At 36.4% G+C, this 17,823-nt stretch overlaps 2 protein-coding genes across 3 annotated transcripts in view; both read left to right on the forward strand.

Moving 5' to 3' along the window:
* Positions 1–229: 229 nt before the first annotated feature.
* Positions 230–10,420, forward strand: soat1 (sterol O-acyltransferase 1). 2 transcript variants are annotated; one of them, XM_079897336.1, is made up of 16 exons: positions 230–354; positions 1,177–1,307; positions 2,902–2,960; positions 5,397–5,542; positions 5,741–5,800; positions 6,082–6,189; positions 7,061–7,343; positions 7,537–7,615; positions 7,705–7,786; positions 8,036–8,081; positions 8,166–8,295; positions 8,450–8,547; positions 8,725–8,823; positions 9,128–9,263; positions 9,552–9,697; positions 9,800–10,420. In XM_079897336.1, the coding sequence occupies exons 2-16, from the start codon at positions 1,184–1,186 to the stop codon at positions 9,875–9,877; spliced, it is 1,674 nt and encodes a 557-aa protein (XP_079753462.1). In that variant the 5' UTR covers positions 230–354; positions 1,177–1,183; the 3' UTR covers positions 9,878–10,420. The 2 variants fall into 2 exon arrangements, with proteins under 2 accessions (XP_079753462.1, XP_079753461.1); XM_079897335.1 differs by lacking the exons at positions 230–354; positions 1,177–1,307; positions 2,902–2,960 and having other exon boundaries at positions 5,415–5,492.
* Positions 10,421–12,885: 2,465 nt separating this feature from the next.
* The window catches only part of abl2 (c-abl oncogene 2, non-receptor tyrosine kinase), a 28,375-nt gene continuing 23,437 nt past the window's right edge, over positions 12,886–17,823 (forward strand). Inside the window, exon 1 of the mRNA XM_079897258.1 lies at positions 12,886–13,562. Within this exon, the coding sequence (XP_079753384.1) occupies positions 13,346–13,562 (217 nt within the window). The 5' untranslated portion in view covers positions 12,886–13,345. The remainder of the gene's footprint in view (positions 13,563–17,823) is intronic.

Below are 17,823 nucleotides of genomic sequence, written 5' to 3' on the forward strand. Positions count from 1 at the left end.
GGCATATTCTTGAAACGTTTTAAAATTCATATATGTATCCCACGCTATTTTTTACAGTCTATGATCCAACGTTACATATTTGAGAAAGGTAATATAACCGGCAACGCTGCAACGTATTGGTATTGTTACTGTACGTTTAAGATAAATGTACACAGTCGAAACAGTTCAACCAATCAGATGGCGTTTAAGTGCAGACTCCGCCCCCGGTAGAGAACGAGCGCCTGTTGTTTCAGTTGATTTCGACAGGCCTGATGCTGCTCTGCTGTCACACTCATCTCAGTCAAACACTCGGAGTTTGTCCTCAGAAGCCGAATTGATTATTAAGGACGTGTGTATTTGGGGGAAAAAGCACAAGTAAGTGATCTAAAGGTTGTTTTCCGTCTTTCGTTAAACGGAGCCAATATAATAGACATCAAACATTACCTGGCTATTGAACGTCTTCTGTGTTTACAATCACTGTATCGAGTAACGTTATCGTTCTTATTTAGCAGCTAGTGTGAGTTAAATGAGCACAGACGAGCACCAACACAGCCATCTAATTTAGCGTAGAATACAACTTAATTCAGTATTCCATTAGTAATTAGTATCTTTGTATTTAGTTTAATTCATTTCGCTAGTAATTATTAGATGTGCTACTAGTCTCCGATGGAACAGTAGTAGTACTAGTACTGTTCCATCGGAGACTAGTATTAAATTAAGTCACTAGTAAGTTACTTTGCTTTCGTGACAAGTAATTATTTCATCGCTACTGACAATAAGTAGCGCATTTTTGTCATTGAATATTATGGGAATCTGTGATTCAAATATCTGTGGCTTAATCTGATTATTACTGTATGTGTACTAATTATGCTGGTACCAGTTCTAGTTTTACAAGTAACAATTAGACATCCTTACTTATTTTTGTAGTTACTTGTAATAATAAACTAATAAAAATGTCTGATCTCACTAGTTAGAGTTGGGTTTTTCTTTGTCATATGTAATGACTAATCAGAATGACTTTTTAAAAAAATTTCAATGACATTTAGCCTACTAGATAAAAAAATTTATCTAATTGATGTAATCAAGATCAATATTTTCTGAATTGTGTCATTTATTTCCTTGATTTCAATGATATACCTGTTAAACAGTTCATAAGATTCACATTGTTCATGCTGCTGGTTTGTGTTGTGTTTTCAGCATCAGGATGGTGAATGAGGGTGCTGGCACCCCACGCAATCGTAGGGGGTCCCATAAGGCTGTTCCGTCATCAGACCAGGATGGGACAGGAGCCGAAAGAGCCACAGGAGAGGTGCCCTTCCCAAGTAATGGTGAGACTCACTTAAACACTTAACAAAAAACCTTGACCTGGTCCTGCAAATGTAGACTATTCAAATTGAGCAGAGGCAAAACAGTCGCATTAAAATTCTTACGAAGAGACAAAAGAGTTTCTCTTTTGTTAGTTCTAATGTAGGTCATTCAACTCTGACCCATTGGAATCAGTTGCAACATGTTTCACTTAGTTTCCCAACTATTTACGTTACATGCTTGCACAATTTGTACAACCCATCATTTGTATGACACTGTCAATCTTTGAAATTATTTATCAAGAGATTTATTTCCCTTGATGTGCTTAGTTCAGTTCACAGAAAAGAAAAAATATCAATAATTTTTTTTGTGTACTAGAAAATGCTGCTTGTGAAAAGTGAAAGGCTTTTACAATAATAGCAATAAATTATAGCCTACAGTTATAATATAACTCCATGATCGCTATAAATATGCTGTGGTATGATTTGCTTATAATTTTCAGCCTGTTCTTACAGCAGCTTGATTGAGCAGTGTAATCATATATGGGTTAAAACAAAATGAGGAAACAATAGCCATTACACATTCATGTTACGTTAGTGAAATCATCAAGCTTAATTCTGCGAATGAACAGACTTCCATGTGATTTGCCGTGTGACCTGATTGAGAAATTGCCATGTCCTGCCCAGTACTGTTATCAATGATGCAGTCATTCCCATTAACTCTGACACGATGACACTGAAAATGCTAGTGTAGTGTTTTATTGTGCAACCGCACTGGCAAATACATTTATGCTTGTATTTGCAAAAGTTTGGGGTCAGTACATTTTTAAAGGTTTTTGAAAGAAGTCTCTTATGCCCACCAGGGCTGCATTTATTTGATCAAACAAACCGTAAAACAGTAATGTTGTGAAATATTTAAAATGGCTGTTTTCTAAGTGAATATATTTTAAACTGTAATTTATTCTTGTGAAGCAAAGGTGAATTTTTAGCATCATTACTTTTTCAGTGTCACATGATCCTTCAGAAATCATTTTAATTATAATGCTGATTTAATGATCAAGAAACGTTTCTTATTATCAATGTTGAAAAGAGTTGAGCTGCTTCATATTTTTGTGGAATTCAATGATAAATTTATCAACAAACAATCAGCATTTATTTGAAATAGAAATCTTTTGTAACATTCTTTACAGTCTTTACTGTCACTTTTGAGGAATGCAATGCGTCCTTGCTAAATAAAAGTATTATCTCTTAAAAAAAAAAAAAATTTTTTTTAAATAAAAAAATGTATACTTCAAATTACTTTAAAAAAAGAAAAGCACTGAAAACTCACTTTATCAATATAAAGTGAGTTTTCAGTGCCTTTTCGAGCAATTTTGTGATGTCACTGTCTGTATAGGTTATGTAGAATCTTTTTAAAAGTGTTGTATGAATCATCTCTTTCTTCTGTTTGCTCTCACTCAAACGGATGCAGGTTTTCTGTTTGCATGATGTGGAATTAGTTAAAGATTACTTTATGGTAACCAGGATACGGTGCCCACAAGTGCCACTGAATCACCTGCGTCCATCTGTATGTAAATGTGGGCATTCATGAGAGATCTGTATTGATGTCTCATTTCAGGAACAGTGGAAGTGGAGCACATTATCAGCGCAAAACTACAGCTAAAGAAGAAAGCGGAGGTAAGATGTCAATCCCAGTGAATCAGTGGCTTTCAGAACTGTATCTTGTCAGATATCAAAACTGTGAGCAACTGTGCGAATCTTGTACTTTATCACTGTATTGTTGCAGAGTGACTATACAGATAATCTGTGATAATACTGATAATAACTTTTACGTCATACATTATCAGATCCTAAACGTTCTAATGTGACCTTTGCTTTGACTATATCCTTATTCTTGTGCTTTTGATCTGTGTAAATCTGACTGAGCTTTTGTGATTTAGTTTAGCAGCTCCAGATATTTGTTCTTGTTTATCAAGCTCTTTGTCAGGCAGGAAGTTTTGCTCTCTATAAAGCACAGTCTCTAGTTAATTTTTAAAAAGTCTAGTAGAGTATTTCTGCTAGTGGTTCAGTGACAAATAAGTATGTTTGTTCTGGATGAACTATTTAAATATGTTTACATGCCAATGCCAAATCATATTTTTGGTTTAATGCACTTCTGAAAATTGTTTATACCATTTGAATGTTTTGGAAATAGAGCCATACCCATCAATCGAGTAAAGTAATAAAATATTTTTCTTGAATGCACATGAGTTTACACATCTTAATCATTATATTTTTTAACATATTTATGAGTATTTTTAAAGTATTTTTGAATCATAATTATCAATTCACTTCAGTGTATCTTCAGAGTATCAGACATCACTTGACTGTTTTATTAATTTCTCGTCACATGACAACAGGTTTAAATCTAGGGGTGTGACGGTTATAGTTGAACACCGTCATTAAACTCTATAACCGCCAAAACCGTGTTATTAAAATATTTTTTACAAACATTTTTTATCATAGAGAATGTTTAAATACTAATTAAAAACAATTGTTAACAGTATGTGTTATTAATGGTCTACGTCGTTTCCAACTGTATTTGATTCTTTGCCAAGTACCCCTTGACCGACCGCCAATCATTTGAGATAGAAATAAAAGCTATGATATAGTGATGTGCCATCATTATGAGATTTATTAAACAAATGAAAAACATTTGCAACAATAAACATTAGCAATGAACATTTGCAATCGGGAGACATGGTTTTTACCACTTAATGAAGTTTTGTTTTGTAAATCGTCAGACATGAATTTTACCACTTCATTGAGTTTTGCTTTGTAGAAAACCATTCTTTAAAGCGAATTTCGTTTTGTACAAATTGTATCTTAATTTTAATAAATGTTTCATCAACCAATTGCATGTATTTAATAAATAAAAAGCAAATATAGGAGACAATATAATAATTGTGACACGGAGGCTCCGATGCGCCGCGTTCACTTGCATTGCATTGTGAAGTTGAACTAGAGTCTAGAGCGCATCTCATCGTAAATGAATGAAACTCAGCGTATAGGCCTATGCCTCATACATTAGCATTAAATATCTTTGCTGCATCCTTTCTAGAACAGACAAAGGCTTTTTTGCGGCTCGCATCAGCAGAGCATTGCATCGTCCATAGACCGCAAAACAATCAGTGGATGGCGGGCGGGTGCGGCTTTGAAATCTGGTCAAAAAACGTTGGTGAGGATGATGAGTTATGTGACTGCGGATGAACTAATACCCCATCCACATATCTCTATTGATAACAACATTGAACACTACACAAATATTAATTTTATTCAAACTAAGTTGTCCTATAACAGAACGTCGCAACCCCCCCCCCCCCCCCCCCCCGGTTATGTTACTAACCGTCACATTTGACTCATGTCATAACCGTCATCACCAATTCTGAAACCGGCACACCCCTATTTAAAAATCCCACAAAAAAATCTAATGGTATTGTAATTGAATATACAATAAGTTTTAAATTTCTCGAATCATTTTCTGAATTGCTTTTTTAGGTGTTGTTGAATTATTGAATTAAAAAGATTCAGACAAAAATAATCAAATGCGCATCACATTTTTCAGACTGAATATTGATTTTAAGCAAAATAATAATTTGTTTTCTGTATTAGGATCAACTGTTTTAGACTGTTTCCCACTGCTTGTAAAGGTTACAGGAAGTGTAGATAGAATAAGGAAGGATGTGGTTGTCAGCCAGGGACAGTGAGGTTATTCAGAAACACGGTGGGAATTATCAAGTACAGCCAAAGGATTAAACTTTAGAATTAATTTGAATCACAGACCTCCAATGTGTCGCGTCAACAGTTCAATCTCCCTGTTTTTTTGTCTGTGTCTTAAAGTGTCTTAGACATACAAAGACCTTCATTTGTCTCCATTAAGATCAGCCACAGTTCAAACAAAATGAGCGTGACAGCTTGAGGTGTCACATGAGACCAGATTCTCCGACTCCAACTGTTATCTTGTGGATGTGATGTTTTCAGCTTCACCTTCTGCAAACCTTCTGTTCTTGTTCATAAGACCCTCCTTGGATATATAAGAGACTAGCTGTTCTGTGTTTTCACTGTTTTTTTCAGCATTTGAAAGCAGACCTGATGAGGCAGTTTGACACTCAAGTGAATGAGTTCATGGACAGCCTGATAGAGGAGTCTGCCAGTCTGGGTTCCTCCCATGTGAGCACAGTCTTTCAGTCTCTCTCAGATAAGGAGAAAAGCAAACTCAGGTACTGAAATCACGCATAAACAGCATTGCAATGAGTGCCATGGCTGGCTAGTACACTTCATTGTTCTCATTTACTCTCATGAATTCACTGCATCTGTGATTTCTTTTCCATGGCATGTTCTTGGCACATCAGCATAGTGCTTTTATCTCACATCTTTCCCCGTTGTCTACCTTTTCATCTTCCTCTCTGCTCCTGTAGGCATACACAACCTTCCCAAGCCCAAAGCAAGCAGTTTGTGATTCGTCGATCCCTGTTAGAGTGAGTCATGGGTGTATTTTCTCTGAGATCTTGCTGAAACCTGTTCTGAAATGTGTGAAATCTGAGATTTGTTTCCGTCTGTGGTGAGATTAAGATGAGATATGGCTTTAATTTGATTAGCTGACCTAAATAAACTTTTTTTTATTATATCACAAATTACAATACAATTTCATGTATTTAGTGTTTAATGGCGAAAACAGTGGCCATTCAAGTGACCAGAAACACATGGTTGTACTGAATATATTTGAAGTAATAGTGCTTATGAAATGATTTTTCTGCAGTGATCTCTTTGAGGTGAACCACATCCGCACCATCTATCACATGTTCATCGCTCTCCTCATCCTCTTCATCTTCAGCACACTCGTCGTGGACTTCATCGACGAGGGCAGGTTAGGACGCTCACTATTCATCAACACTTTTGGAATCCAGTTTGCTTCAGTTTTTTGAGACGGCGACCTTGTTTGAAATGTTCAAGTTCTGACCTTGCCAACAGTGTGGTTTCATAAATTCATAATGTTTTTGTTTTTGCTAAGGTATGAAGAGACATATTTTGTCTTTACAAGCACAATGTTTGCAAGGTCTCCTATATTCAGTAGATACTTCTCCTGGCTTATAGAGGCCCAAACCTATTAAAAATAAATACAATTCGATAGATAGATGTATAAGAACAAATATAATTCATTTTTAATTACATTTAATACTGAATTTATTTTTGGATGACTTTTTCCTTCTTTTCTGTATTTATTTTTAAATGTACTTTTATTCTTTTTAACCTTTATTAATGTATTCTTCTATCTATCTATATGTCGTTCTGTCGCTCTATCTGTCGCTCTATTGTTCTGTCGCTCTATCTATCATTCTGTCGCTCTGTCTATCGTGCTATCACTCTATCATTTAGTTGCTTTATCTATTGATCTATTGTTCTGTCATTCCATCTGTTCTGTCTGTCTATATATCTGTCGCTCTATCTGTCGTTCCACCGCTCTATCGTTCTATTATTCTGTCGCTCTGTCTATCGTGCTCTCACTCTATATCATTCAGTTGCTTTATCTTTCTTTTGATTTGTCACTCTATCTGTTGCTCTATCATTCAGTTGCTCTCTATCTATCGATCTATCATTCTGTCGCTCTATCTATTGTTCTGTCACTCCTATCTGTCTGTCTGTTTATATATCTATCTTTGCAATAAAGTGAAACAATAGAAGAAGATGCACTAATTTGTGTAAAGTGTAAAAACCTTTCTTTCGTGCACTTTCTCTAGACTGGTGCTTGAGTTTGACCTGCTGGTGTACGCGTTTGGCCAGTTCCCCCTTGTGGTTGTCACGTGGATGTGTATGTTCCTGTCCTCTCTTGTGGTTCCGTATGTACTGCTCAGTGTCTGGGCCGGCGTCTACCCCACGTCAAACTATCGGGCCTTATGGACAGCGCTGGCCGGTTCTCTCTTGCTGCTGTACCAGGGGCTGTGTTTGGGTTTCATGCCCACATATGTGGTGCTGAAGAACGGCCTTCCCCCTGCTTCATGCTTCATACTTATTCTAGAACAGGTAGGCTACTCCGTAACCATAGCAACGGGATTCTTTTTATATCACTCCATTGCTCTATTTTCTGCCTTTGTGTGTATTTTGAACGTGTTGCTAGGTAGAAATCTAATCATGTATGAAGGTAGATTTTAAATGTAAGTTTTGTTTTTCTTTTACTGCTGAATCTAGTTGTTGCTTTGGTTTTTGTTGTAAACAGGTGCGGCTGATGATGAAAACTCACTCTTTCATCAGGGAAAATGTGCCAAGAGTACGATCCTTAGAACGAAACAAAACGAGTAAGATCTTCACTTAGGTTGACATAAAAAAACAACAAAAAAACCACTTCTGGTTTATTTTGTCGTCGTCTTTTTGATTTATTTTTCAGATTCAGTTGCTGTTCCTCAGTTCACCCAGTACATTTACTTTCTCTTTGCACCCACCCTAATATACAGAGACAATTATCCACGGTAAGACTGACTGCTATTGGTTTAAAGGAAGATTTTTTATATATATATATAATTCTAATTTAAAAATTCATAACATATATATAAATGCTAATTAATTAAAATTGTATTTATGTAAATAATGAATACATTTATTTAAAAATTAGAAAAAAAAATATATATATTATGGTCTTAATATATATTAAGAGAGTATGTTTTGTCAGTTTTGATTTTCTGTTTGCTCTGAGCACTTCTGTTGCTTTGTCTCTGTAGAAATCCTTGTATTCGGTGGGGTTATGTGGCTACAAAGTTTTCACAGGTGGGTTCTTTGAAAGAGTGCATGTTTGTGTTGTGATTTTTATAAACATTTATTTGAATGTAATGTTTTTCTGTGTCGTTCCAGGTGCTGGGGAGTTTGTTTTATGCGTATTACATATTTGTGCGGCTGTGTATCCCTCAGTTCCGCAGTATCAGTATGCAGCTCTTTGACCTGAGGGCCATGGTGTTGTGTGTCTTCAACTCTATACTGCCAGGTATCATGTCAGCAGGGCCAATATATCTTCTCATTCCTTTATACTGATAAAATGTTGAGAAAAGAATTGTAGTAAAGAGTACACAGTGGGTCACAAATGTAGTAAAAACGTGCTCAAATGCATTTTGTGTGATGATATTGTCCCATATACATAGGAGTGCTGGTGCTTTTCTTGGCGTTCTTTGCCTTTCTGCATTGCTGGCTTAACGCATTTGCTGAAATGCTACGATTTGGAGACAGAATGTTTTATAAGGTAACAAACAGCACCAAAAGACTCGAGAAAGTGTTTAATTTCACAAATATAGACCCTTATACCTTATACACTTTGTTGTAGAGTTCCACATGATCAGATCTGCTTAGTTTAGCATTTCATCTTTTTTTGTGTTCCTAATGTGCGTTTTGTTCTTTGAATAATGTGCTTTTTCTCTAGGACTGGTGGAACTCCACTTCATTTGCTAACTATTACCGCACATGGAATGTTGTAGTACACGATTGGCTTTATTATTATGTGTACAGGGACTTCTTGTGGGTAAGTCATACACGCATATAATTTTTTTTATATTATGAATTACTTCTAAATTACTATTACATAAGTAAATATGTAATTTTATTATAATTTTTATTTAAATATTTGTATTATAATTTATTTATATATAATTGTGGTAATCACAAACGACTGGAAAAGTCACAGAAGTGTTTCAGGTTGGACCCCATTGGTGGCCTTGTGTTGAACTGTGTTTTTTTTTTTTAAATCTGTTTTTGTCTGATTTGAATGGAGCCATTCATTCTAATTTGAATCAAGCCAAACCAAGTTTGATCATCCACTTCTACAGATGACACAGAAGCGATTCCGTGCGGCGGCCATGTTCGTTGTGTTTACTGTGTCTGCTGTGGTGCACGAGTATGTTCTGGCCATCTGCTTTGGCTTCTTCTACCCCGTCCTGTTCTGCCTCTTCATGTGCTTTGGAAGTAAGAACCTCATTTACTACATAAGCATGGTAAATATCCCTGCTGAAACACTGAGAGTCTCAGCAGGTTTAAGTTGGTCTTACAGCTGACCAAGCTGCTGTTTATTTGGTCAGCAGCTGTTCTACCAAAAACCATCCAGACAGACCAATTTAACCAGCTTGGCCAGGCTGGGATGCCAGATCACCACCTAGAAATTGGTTTTAGCTTCAGTTACAATGACTCTGTTTTTCCGTGGCTGATTAACATGACAGAGCCTTAATGTATGTAATCCACTCAAATTTCTCTTAGTGGGGTTTAACTTCGTACTTCATGACCGAAGAAAAGGGCCGATCTGGAACGTGATCATGTGGACTATGCTGTTCTTGGGACAGGGGGTTCTCATCTGCCTGTACTCTCAGGAGTGGTACGCTCAGCGCTACTGCTCCGTTGAAGAGGTAAACAAAGTGCTGGCGCCTTCCTTGTGTATATATTCATCTGTGAATGTAGTTTAATGTGGATTTATTCATATATTGCTGCTTTCCTTTTTGTTTCCTCAGCCCTCTTTCATAGACTTGCTGAAGCCTCGATCTTGGACTTGTAATCCACAGACTATCACTGCTGTGGACGCTCACTAAGCCACACCTCCAGCTGCCACATGCCATTCATACTGGAGGGAAAACACAGGACTTTAGCATTCTATAGGTATTGCACTATGACCAAACGAAGTGAAAAGTACTCTATATTCATGAAGACAATGTTTTACAAAGAGGCCTTGAATATTTTATTTGTTGAGATCTTAATATTTATGAATAACATCTGTAACAGAATGTAGAATATTTATAATGTGCATTACAAATATTTCCTTTCAAATTTCTAAGCGACTTAGCATTTGACAATCTATATTAGGTTATGTCTGATCTGGCTAAAGAGATTCTATTTTTAGAAGCCTTTGTGATGTCATAAAGTTGAGATCCGATTATAAATGTGTTTTGTGTACTGCCATTTCTTAGATATTGTGGTGTTATTCCAGTACTGGACATTTTGACCAGTTTTTTTCCTGGACCTCAAATTCTAGAATGTTTACAAGCAGGGTTGCGAATGCTAAAACCTCAGTGGATTTAATTTATGTGCCATATTGCTGTGAAACACAATTGTTTACTTCTTACCTTTCACTCATACCCACGGTTTCACAGACAAGGCCTAAGATAGTTCCAGACTAAAATGCATATTTGAGCTGTTTTAACTGAAATATCTTCAAATATGTCAGTTTTTCTAAGGCACGTTTATAAAAGCTACTTAAATGCCGTAGTTGAACTAAGGCCTAATCCTGGCTTAATCTAAGCTCTGTCTGCGAAACCGGGCCTTAGAGTTTAAAGTAAAATTACTAAAATTAAAATGGGGGAAATTCTCCATTCTGCCAATTTTATTTACTTTAGTTACTGTTTTTTTTTTTTTTTTTTTTTGTTCCTAGAGCTGAATTAATTGGATACTGATTACAAAGCTATGATTTCAGACTTATTTATCACAAAATGGGGTATCAGTTGTTTGGAAGTGTTGAGGTGTTGCAGCTGGCTGCACTCATGTGATCATTGTGTTATTACCAACATTATATATTGTTATCTCAAGCACAATCCCTTTATTAGTTATAAATTATTGTTGGGTACACTACTGGGATTTATTTTAAAAACTCCTCTAAGACATTTTGAATGTCATTTATCAGTGCAAAAAATGAAATGTCTCTATTATTGAGTAAATTGTTATTTAAAATGTATCTGCAATAACTGTTATGACCAGCAGGTGGGGGTGGAGAGTTGAATCTTAGGACTACTGTATGTCTGCACAAGGCATTTCAGATTTGTTTTCTTTTTGACACCTGCCAATGTAAATGATTTGTAATTTCCAGAATAGTTGATGAATGTAATTATCATAACAAACAAGTGATCAATGTTTTGTAATAATTAAAACCGATCCCATATTTTTAAACTAATATTCATCATAATTTATTTTGTGAAATGTTCAGTGTGTAGCCTGTCCCAGCATGATCTGTAATGGACAAATAAACAGTTTCACTTAAGTGTAGTTTGCTTGTATGTACTTTGTGTATTGAGCCATATGTTGAGCTATGTTATATTGGGTCTAATAGGTATGTTTCATGAGACTTGACCACATAAAATTAATAGTGAATTAAAATATTTTTTTCCAGGTGAGATTATGTTGAAGAAAATTAAGATTATTAGTGTGTGTGTGTGTGTATGCTATATATATGTATATATATATATATATATATATATATATGTGAAAAAATATAGAATAAATTGTGAAATATTATTACCATTTAAAATCATAAATGGTTTAATATTTTAATATACAGTGTCACATGATCCTTCAGAAATCATTCTTATATGCTGACTTACTATCAATGTTGGAAACAGCTTAATATTTTTTATAACCTGTGATAAAGTTTTTTTTAAAACTGTTTTTCAGGATTAAAAAGTTAAAAAAGATCAGCATTTATTTAAAACAGAAACCTTTTTTAACAAAATACACTGCCGTAAAAAGTTTGTAATTTTGTTTTTTAAAGAAATTAATACTTTTATTCAGCTAGGATGTGTTAAATTGATAAAAAAAAGTGATAGTAAAGATTTATATTGTTAGAAAGGATTTCCATTTTGAATAAATGCTTTTCTTTTTAACTTTTGATTCATCAATGAATCCTGAAAAAAAAAAGGTATCACAGGTACCCCCCCCCCCCCCAAAAAAAACTGTCTCCAACATTGATGATAACTGAGTATCAAATCAGCGTATTAGAATGATTTCTGAAGGATCATGTGACATTGAAGACTGCATGGGTGATGAAAATTCAGCTTCTCCATCACAGAAATAAATTCACAATATTACTGTTTTCTCTGTATTTTCATGCAGAAAATAAATGCAGACGTGGTGAGCATAAGAAGACTTCTTTCAAAAACATTAAAAATAGTAATGTTTTCAAACTTTTGACCAGAAACTATATATATATATATATATATATATATATATATATATATATATATATATATATATATATATATATATATTACACACACACACACACACACACACACACACATATGTTTTGGATTACAGGAGAAGGTTATTTAGAACGTGGAAGCAAAATAATTATGTTTTAAAGAGATAAAATAGATAAAAAAAAACATTATACAATTAGCAATATTATTAAAAAATCTCCAAATCATAATATTTTACAAATTATATATTAATAAACAATATGCAGTGTCTGGCATTAAGAGCAAAACGTATAGCCTATTATTAGAGCATTTAATATTATTATAAAATATGATGTTGATATATAGCCTTAGTGAAGTAGCATAATTTTCTTTATGTTGTGTAAATAAGACACTTTCATAAAACCTTATTATTTATTTTTTGTTATCCTGTAGGCCTACTGTTTACATTATTCATTTATTATCGGTAACATGATAGTCACTGTACATTGTGAATGAACAAATATTGGTTACGCTTATGTCAATATTAATATTCATAGATTAAAAAGAGAGATGTTTTGCATCACTGCGATGATGATGTGCTGCGCGCTCTCCGTCATTGGCTCGTGCAGCGCACGCCACTGATCCTGCGGTAAAGATGGCGGCGGCGGAGGGGGCGCGCAGCGGCTGGAGCAGAACGGAACGACCCCAGACGGGTTCGTTTTAAGAGAAACGGTGCTGGGGGGCAGGAGAATCCTACATTCCCGTTTAACAGAGCCGCTTATCCGGTTTAGTAGAATCGAACGATTAGACAGTGTGTTGTTAGGTGTTAGGTGTTGGGTGGGTTCTCTCGCTCTCTCTCCCATACACACACACACACACACACACACACACAGAGAGAGAGAGATTGCTAAGCTAAGCTAACAGAGCTCGGTCCGGTCCGGTAGAGGAGAAGGAAGAGGAGGAGGAGGGGTGACCAAGAAAGGGAAGACAATCATCCCTTGAAGAACAGGCCGTCGTCCCGCGGTTCGTTCGTTCGTTGTGGGATGTGAGCGGTCCAAACGGACGGCGGGTCTTTCCACAGATCTGTGTTATTTTCCCACCCAGAACACTCGCAGGATGGGACAACAGGTAGGCCGCGTGGGAGAAGGGGCTTCCGCAGGGATTCAGACCCCACCGCAGGGGCAACAGCAGCAGGGCAGATCGAACCGGGCCAGCAGCTCCGGGAGGAGACCCCGAGACAGCAACATCACAGGGACGCCACCGGGCAGAACTGCCGCCGCTGCAGCGAACATCATGCCGGATCCAGGGATCAATGTTTTCACCCTGCACTCAGGTACGAGCCCATTCAGCTGGTCATTTCGCAGGGTTCTCCCTTTGAGTCACTGGCAACATGCAAATCATTGTCGGTAAAATGCGGAGCTGCTCTCCGTTGAGAAGTTGAGATAGACCCGTTGGGATAAGCGGAAATACTCCATGACTCGGGCTGTGTTGCAAAATCTAGTGTGTTGCCTGTGTAGACAGCGTTATCTTAACACCATGAATGCGTCCAAACACTTCGTAGAAACCATGTCCGTAACTATGTCTTGAACAATGACATGGACATGCAGTGTTAGACTGCTAAAGCAAATCACCCTAAAATGTACCCTTTAAAACTTATTCATTCTATCTACACACACAGCAGAGCATAATTGAGTGAGTTCAACATGTGTTTTGTAAGTGGTTAAGCATGGTCAGTGTCTGGTCATCTTCCATTAGAACATTTCTTTGAAGAATATGAAGTGTTGTTGTCGATCCACCATTGTGCCCATTCCAGGTGGAGTGTCACTGAAATGAGTATTGTGAGGCTCTGATTGGATAAAAGCATCAGGTAAATGACAAGTTTGTTTACTGTCACTTATAATGACCCATGCTTTTGAGATGTATCAGTGTTATTGACAATGTTTCAATGCATCATCTTTTTAGGATTCATGTTATGGTTAAAACTTTCTTTATTTTCTTGTAAAAATTGTTTATATTCTCCACAGCTATTGAGCTATTCCTGCAGAAATATGTAATATGAGCAGATTCTGCTTCTTATTCACAGAATATTTATATTGCATGTAAACACGGTTGCCGATTTAAGGCTGCTCCATGCCTGCTCAAAACGGCATAATGCTGCATTACAGCCAGACTGACTTCTGCCTGCTCTGACCCACCTTACACACCCTAGTATAAAAGTGTACTCTCTTACAATTGCATTTATGCTATCTCTGAGCAACATTACACAGTCTGTATAAATGCCACTTCAGAAGCGCTTCTGTGCCACCTTAACTGTGTAAATTTGATGTTGAGGATTGTGTTTTTTTAAGGGCAGTAACTCAACTGAGAAGGGGAAGTTCAGACACCATACTATCCTAACTGTAGAAATGCGATGACTGTTATTTGATAGGGCTGGCATTTATTGTCTCTTATGAAGCACTTGCTGGTGGGAAAGCTGCTGGGGAAGCCGCTGCTTTCTCGGATTTCACTCGCTCGATTTCACTGACTCATTTGTTTCAGGCAGTAACACAAAGCACATATTTTATCATAATACTGTCTGTGTGTCACACAGATTTATCATTTCTTGAATCTCATACATCAGGTGTTGTTTATTGTGACTGTGACTAGGGCTGTCAAACGATTAATCGCGATTAATCGCATCCAAAATAAAAGTTTGTTTTTACATAATATATGTGTGTGTACGTTGTATAATTATTTTCTATATATAAATACACACACATGCATGTATATATTTAAGAAATATTTGCATGTATATACTGTGTATATATATTTATTTTATATATAATTTATATTATATATATAAATATTTTATATATAAATAACACATTTTTCTTAAATATACATGCATGTGTGTGTATTTATATATAGAAAATAATTATACTCCATACACACACATATATTATGTAAACACAAACTTTTATTTTGGATGCGATTAATCGCGATTAATCGTTTGACAGCCCTAACTGTGACACAATGGTTGGGATTTCATTAGATGTGTGGTTTGCTCTGCAAGGGAGTCGAGAATAGGGTTGGGGATCTTTCGTTTAAATTTGAGCGTTTCCGATTGCAATTCTGCTTACGGATTCTGATTCTTTTAGATTCCCAGTTTCGATTCCAGTATGGTAAAAACATTTATATCAAACATTTATCAATTAACCGGTGGGAAAATGTCCTTACCATTGCATCTCTGATCCTTGATTTCGCCCCTCCAAAACCATTTTGTCCCAAATCCGAAAACCAGTGGCTGAAAATTCATCCCTAACTGTTACACATGCGTTTTCTTTCTCAACTGTTTACGTTCACCTAAGACAAAACTGACTGTGACATATTTTGACATAATTTTGTGTGTATTTGTACGTTCAAGCTTAAGAAAACTCATACGAGACTTTCGTACGATTCTCAATTCCCACCCCTTGAGACATTATCTTTAGCACTATTTGGGTGGTGTTAGATGAACAGTGATGTCTGTTATCCATTTCCCATGAGCTGCGTTGGGTCTCCTTGGAGGCTCGTGCCCAGCCAATGCCAAAGAGGAGCTTGTCACATCTTGACAGTGAACCCTTCGGCTGGAAACACTGACATGTGAGGGTTGCAGATGAGTTATTTTTACTCTCATCCCTTATAGCCAAATGTATAGCAGTGGCTGAAAGTCATCTGAATAATCTGGATAATAATTGTATGGTTACAGGCCTGACTGTCATACCAGTGGTGACTAGCTGCCATGATAAACTTCATCAGACACACCTTATATCAAACACTGGAGGCTAGAACATCTTATTTCTGATCTCCAATCATATGGCCTTGGTCACATTTTGTTGTTTTATCTGTAAATTCGCTCTGTCTCAGAGTGTTAGAGCCTCATCTGTAAGTTTAAAGCGATAGCTCACCCTAAAACGGAAAATATGTCGTTGGTTACTCGACCTAAAGCTCTGAGTTTTTCCGGTAACACTTTACAATAAGGTCTAATTTGTTAACATTAATGCTTTGCTGACATGAATGCTATGGAAAACACATATTGCTTATTGTTAGTTCATTTTAGCTAATGCATTAACTGATGTTAACAAATGAGACCTTATTATTGCCTAATAATTTTTAATTATAAAAGGTACTGTACAGTACCTGTCAAAAGTTTGCAAACATTACATTCAACATTAAATGTATTTGTTTTTTATTTTAACACATTTTGAAATGTAATATATTCCTGTGATGGTAAAGCAGAATTTTCAGCATCATTACTCCTTCAGAAATCATTCTAATATGCTGATTTGATGGTCAGGAAACATTTATTATTATTTTCACGTAGAGACCCTATTGCAATTGTAAGGATTTTTATTATTATCATTTTTGAAACAGTTTTGCTGCTTAACATTTTTGTAAAATAAATACAAAATTAATTGCAACATTTGACAGCTTACACTAAGACCCTAAAGAATCATACCAATCATGTTTCTTTTAACTTTTTCCCCACCGGCGTTTAAAAAAAAAAGTTGCCAGCCAGCACCAGCATTTTTGATCATTTTCACAAAACTTCAAATTCAATCTCACACATACCTCTTCTTGTGTTTTTTTGGCTTTTCATTCAGTAAGGTTTGGCAGTTTTGATTTCTATGCTGTTTAATGATCGCGTTAGCTTACGTAAGCAATGCTTCTATCAATTGTTTCTGCTTCTTCACTTATTTTTGGATCCAGAGATTCTATACTCTTTCAGAAGATGCGTAATAGCGCCCCCTACTATATAGGTGGAAAACATGGATTGCTATAAATGACGGAAAAATCCAGTCAATGGCGGGGAAAGAGTTAATAGCTGGAGGGTGCACTATAGTACTGTCATTAACATTCTCTTTATACAACATCAACAGGAAGCTTCTTCACTGTTTCATTTTGAAACTCTGCAGTGCGGTCATCATCACTCAGAGTCTGATGACTACACAAGAGAATAGTGGACTACTCCATTTCCCAAAGCTTTTCTGCCCATAGTGCAATCAGGACATCGACAGGTGACTCATCCAACGCTCAAAGCAGAATTCCATCAGATCCAGGAGAATATTCATCTCTTTCATTAACTAGTGGAATTCCATCAGATACGACCGTGATGAACTGTGCTTAATTTGACCACGCCGTCAGACGGAGGGATAAAAGAGTGGTCCCGTCTGCGTCCTCCCGTCCCCTGCAGTCAGCCAATGAGTCAGCCCGTCGCCGCTCTGAGGTCACGGGGCCAGTTCCACACTCTTTTTATTTATTTATCAACTCTGTCCTTTACCAGCAGGCTTTTATTATTTCAGTAGGGTGGTGCAAAGTGCTGCCCTGAACTTAATGCAGTCCAAAGTACCCGAAACGATTGATTTTTAGAGCTCAGAACAGTGCAGAGCTTTAGTTGGCACACGATTAGAAGATAAAATGTACAGACGAACTCTCGAAAGTTTCCTTTTTGTTTGTGTTTGTTGTTCCATCAGTTTATGCATCATGCATTTCCAAAGTTTGGGAAAGCGGAAAGCCATGAGGCTGTCCGATAGAGTGATTTTGTGCACATGTGTTAACTTAATGATATAATGTTG

The sequence above is a fragment of the Squalius cephalus genome (assembly GCF_949319135.1).
Source record: "Squalius cephalus genome assembly, chromosome: 16".
NCBI classification, from domain to species: domain Eukaryota; kingdom Metazoa; phylum Chordata; class Actinopteri; order Cypriniformes; family Leuciscidae; genus Squalius; species Squalius cephalus.

Excerpts from the sequence above, each read along its gene's own strand:
- soat1 (XM_079897336.1), top strand. The coding sequence starts at position 1,184 with ATGGTGAATGAGGGTGCTGGCACCCCACGCAATCGTAGGGGGTCCCAT. Across the intron at positions 1,308-2,901 it reads GGTGCCCTTCCCAAGTAATG|GAACAGTGGAAGTGGAGCAC; the intron begins GTGAGACTCACT and ends GTCTCATTTCAG. Across the intron at positions 8,548-8,724 it reads GAGACAGAATGTTTTATAAG|GACTGGTGGAACTCCACTTC; the intron begins GTAACAAACAGC and ends CTTTTTCTCTAG.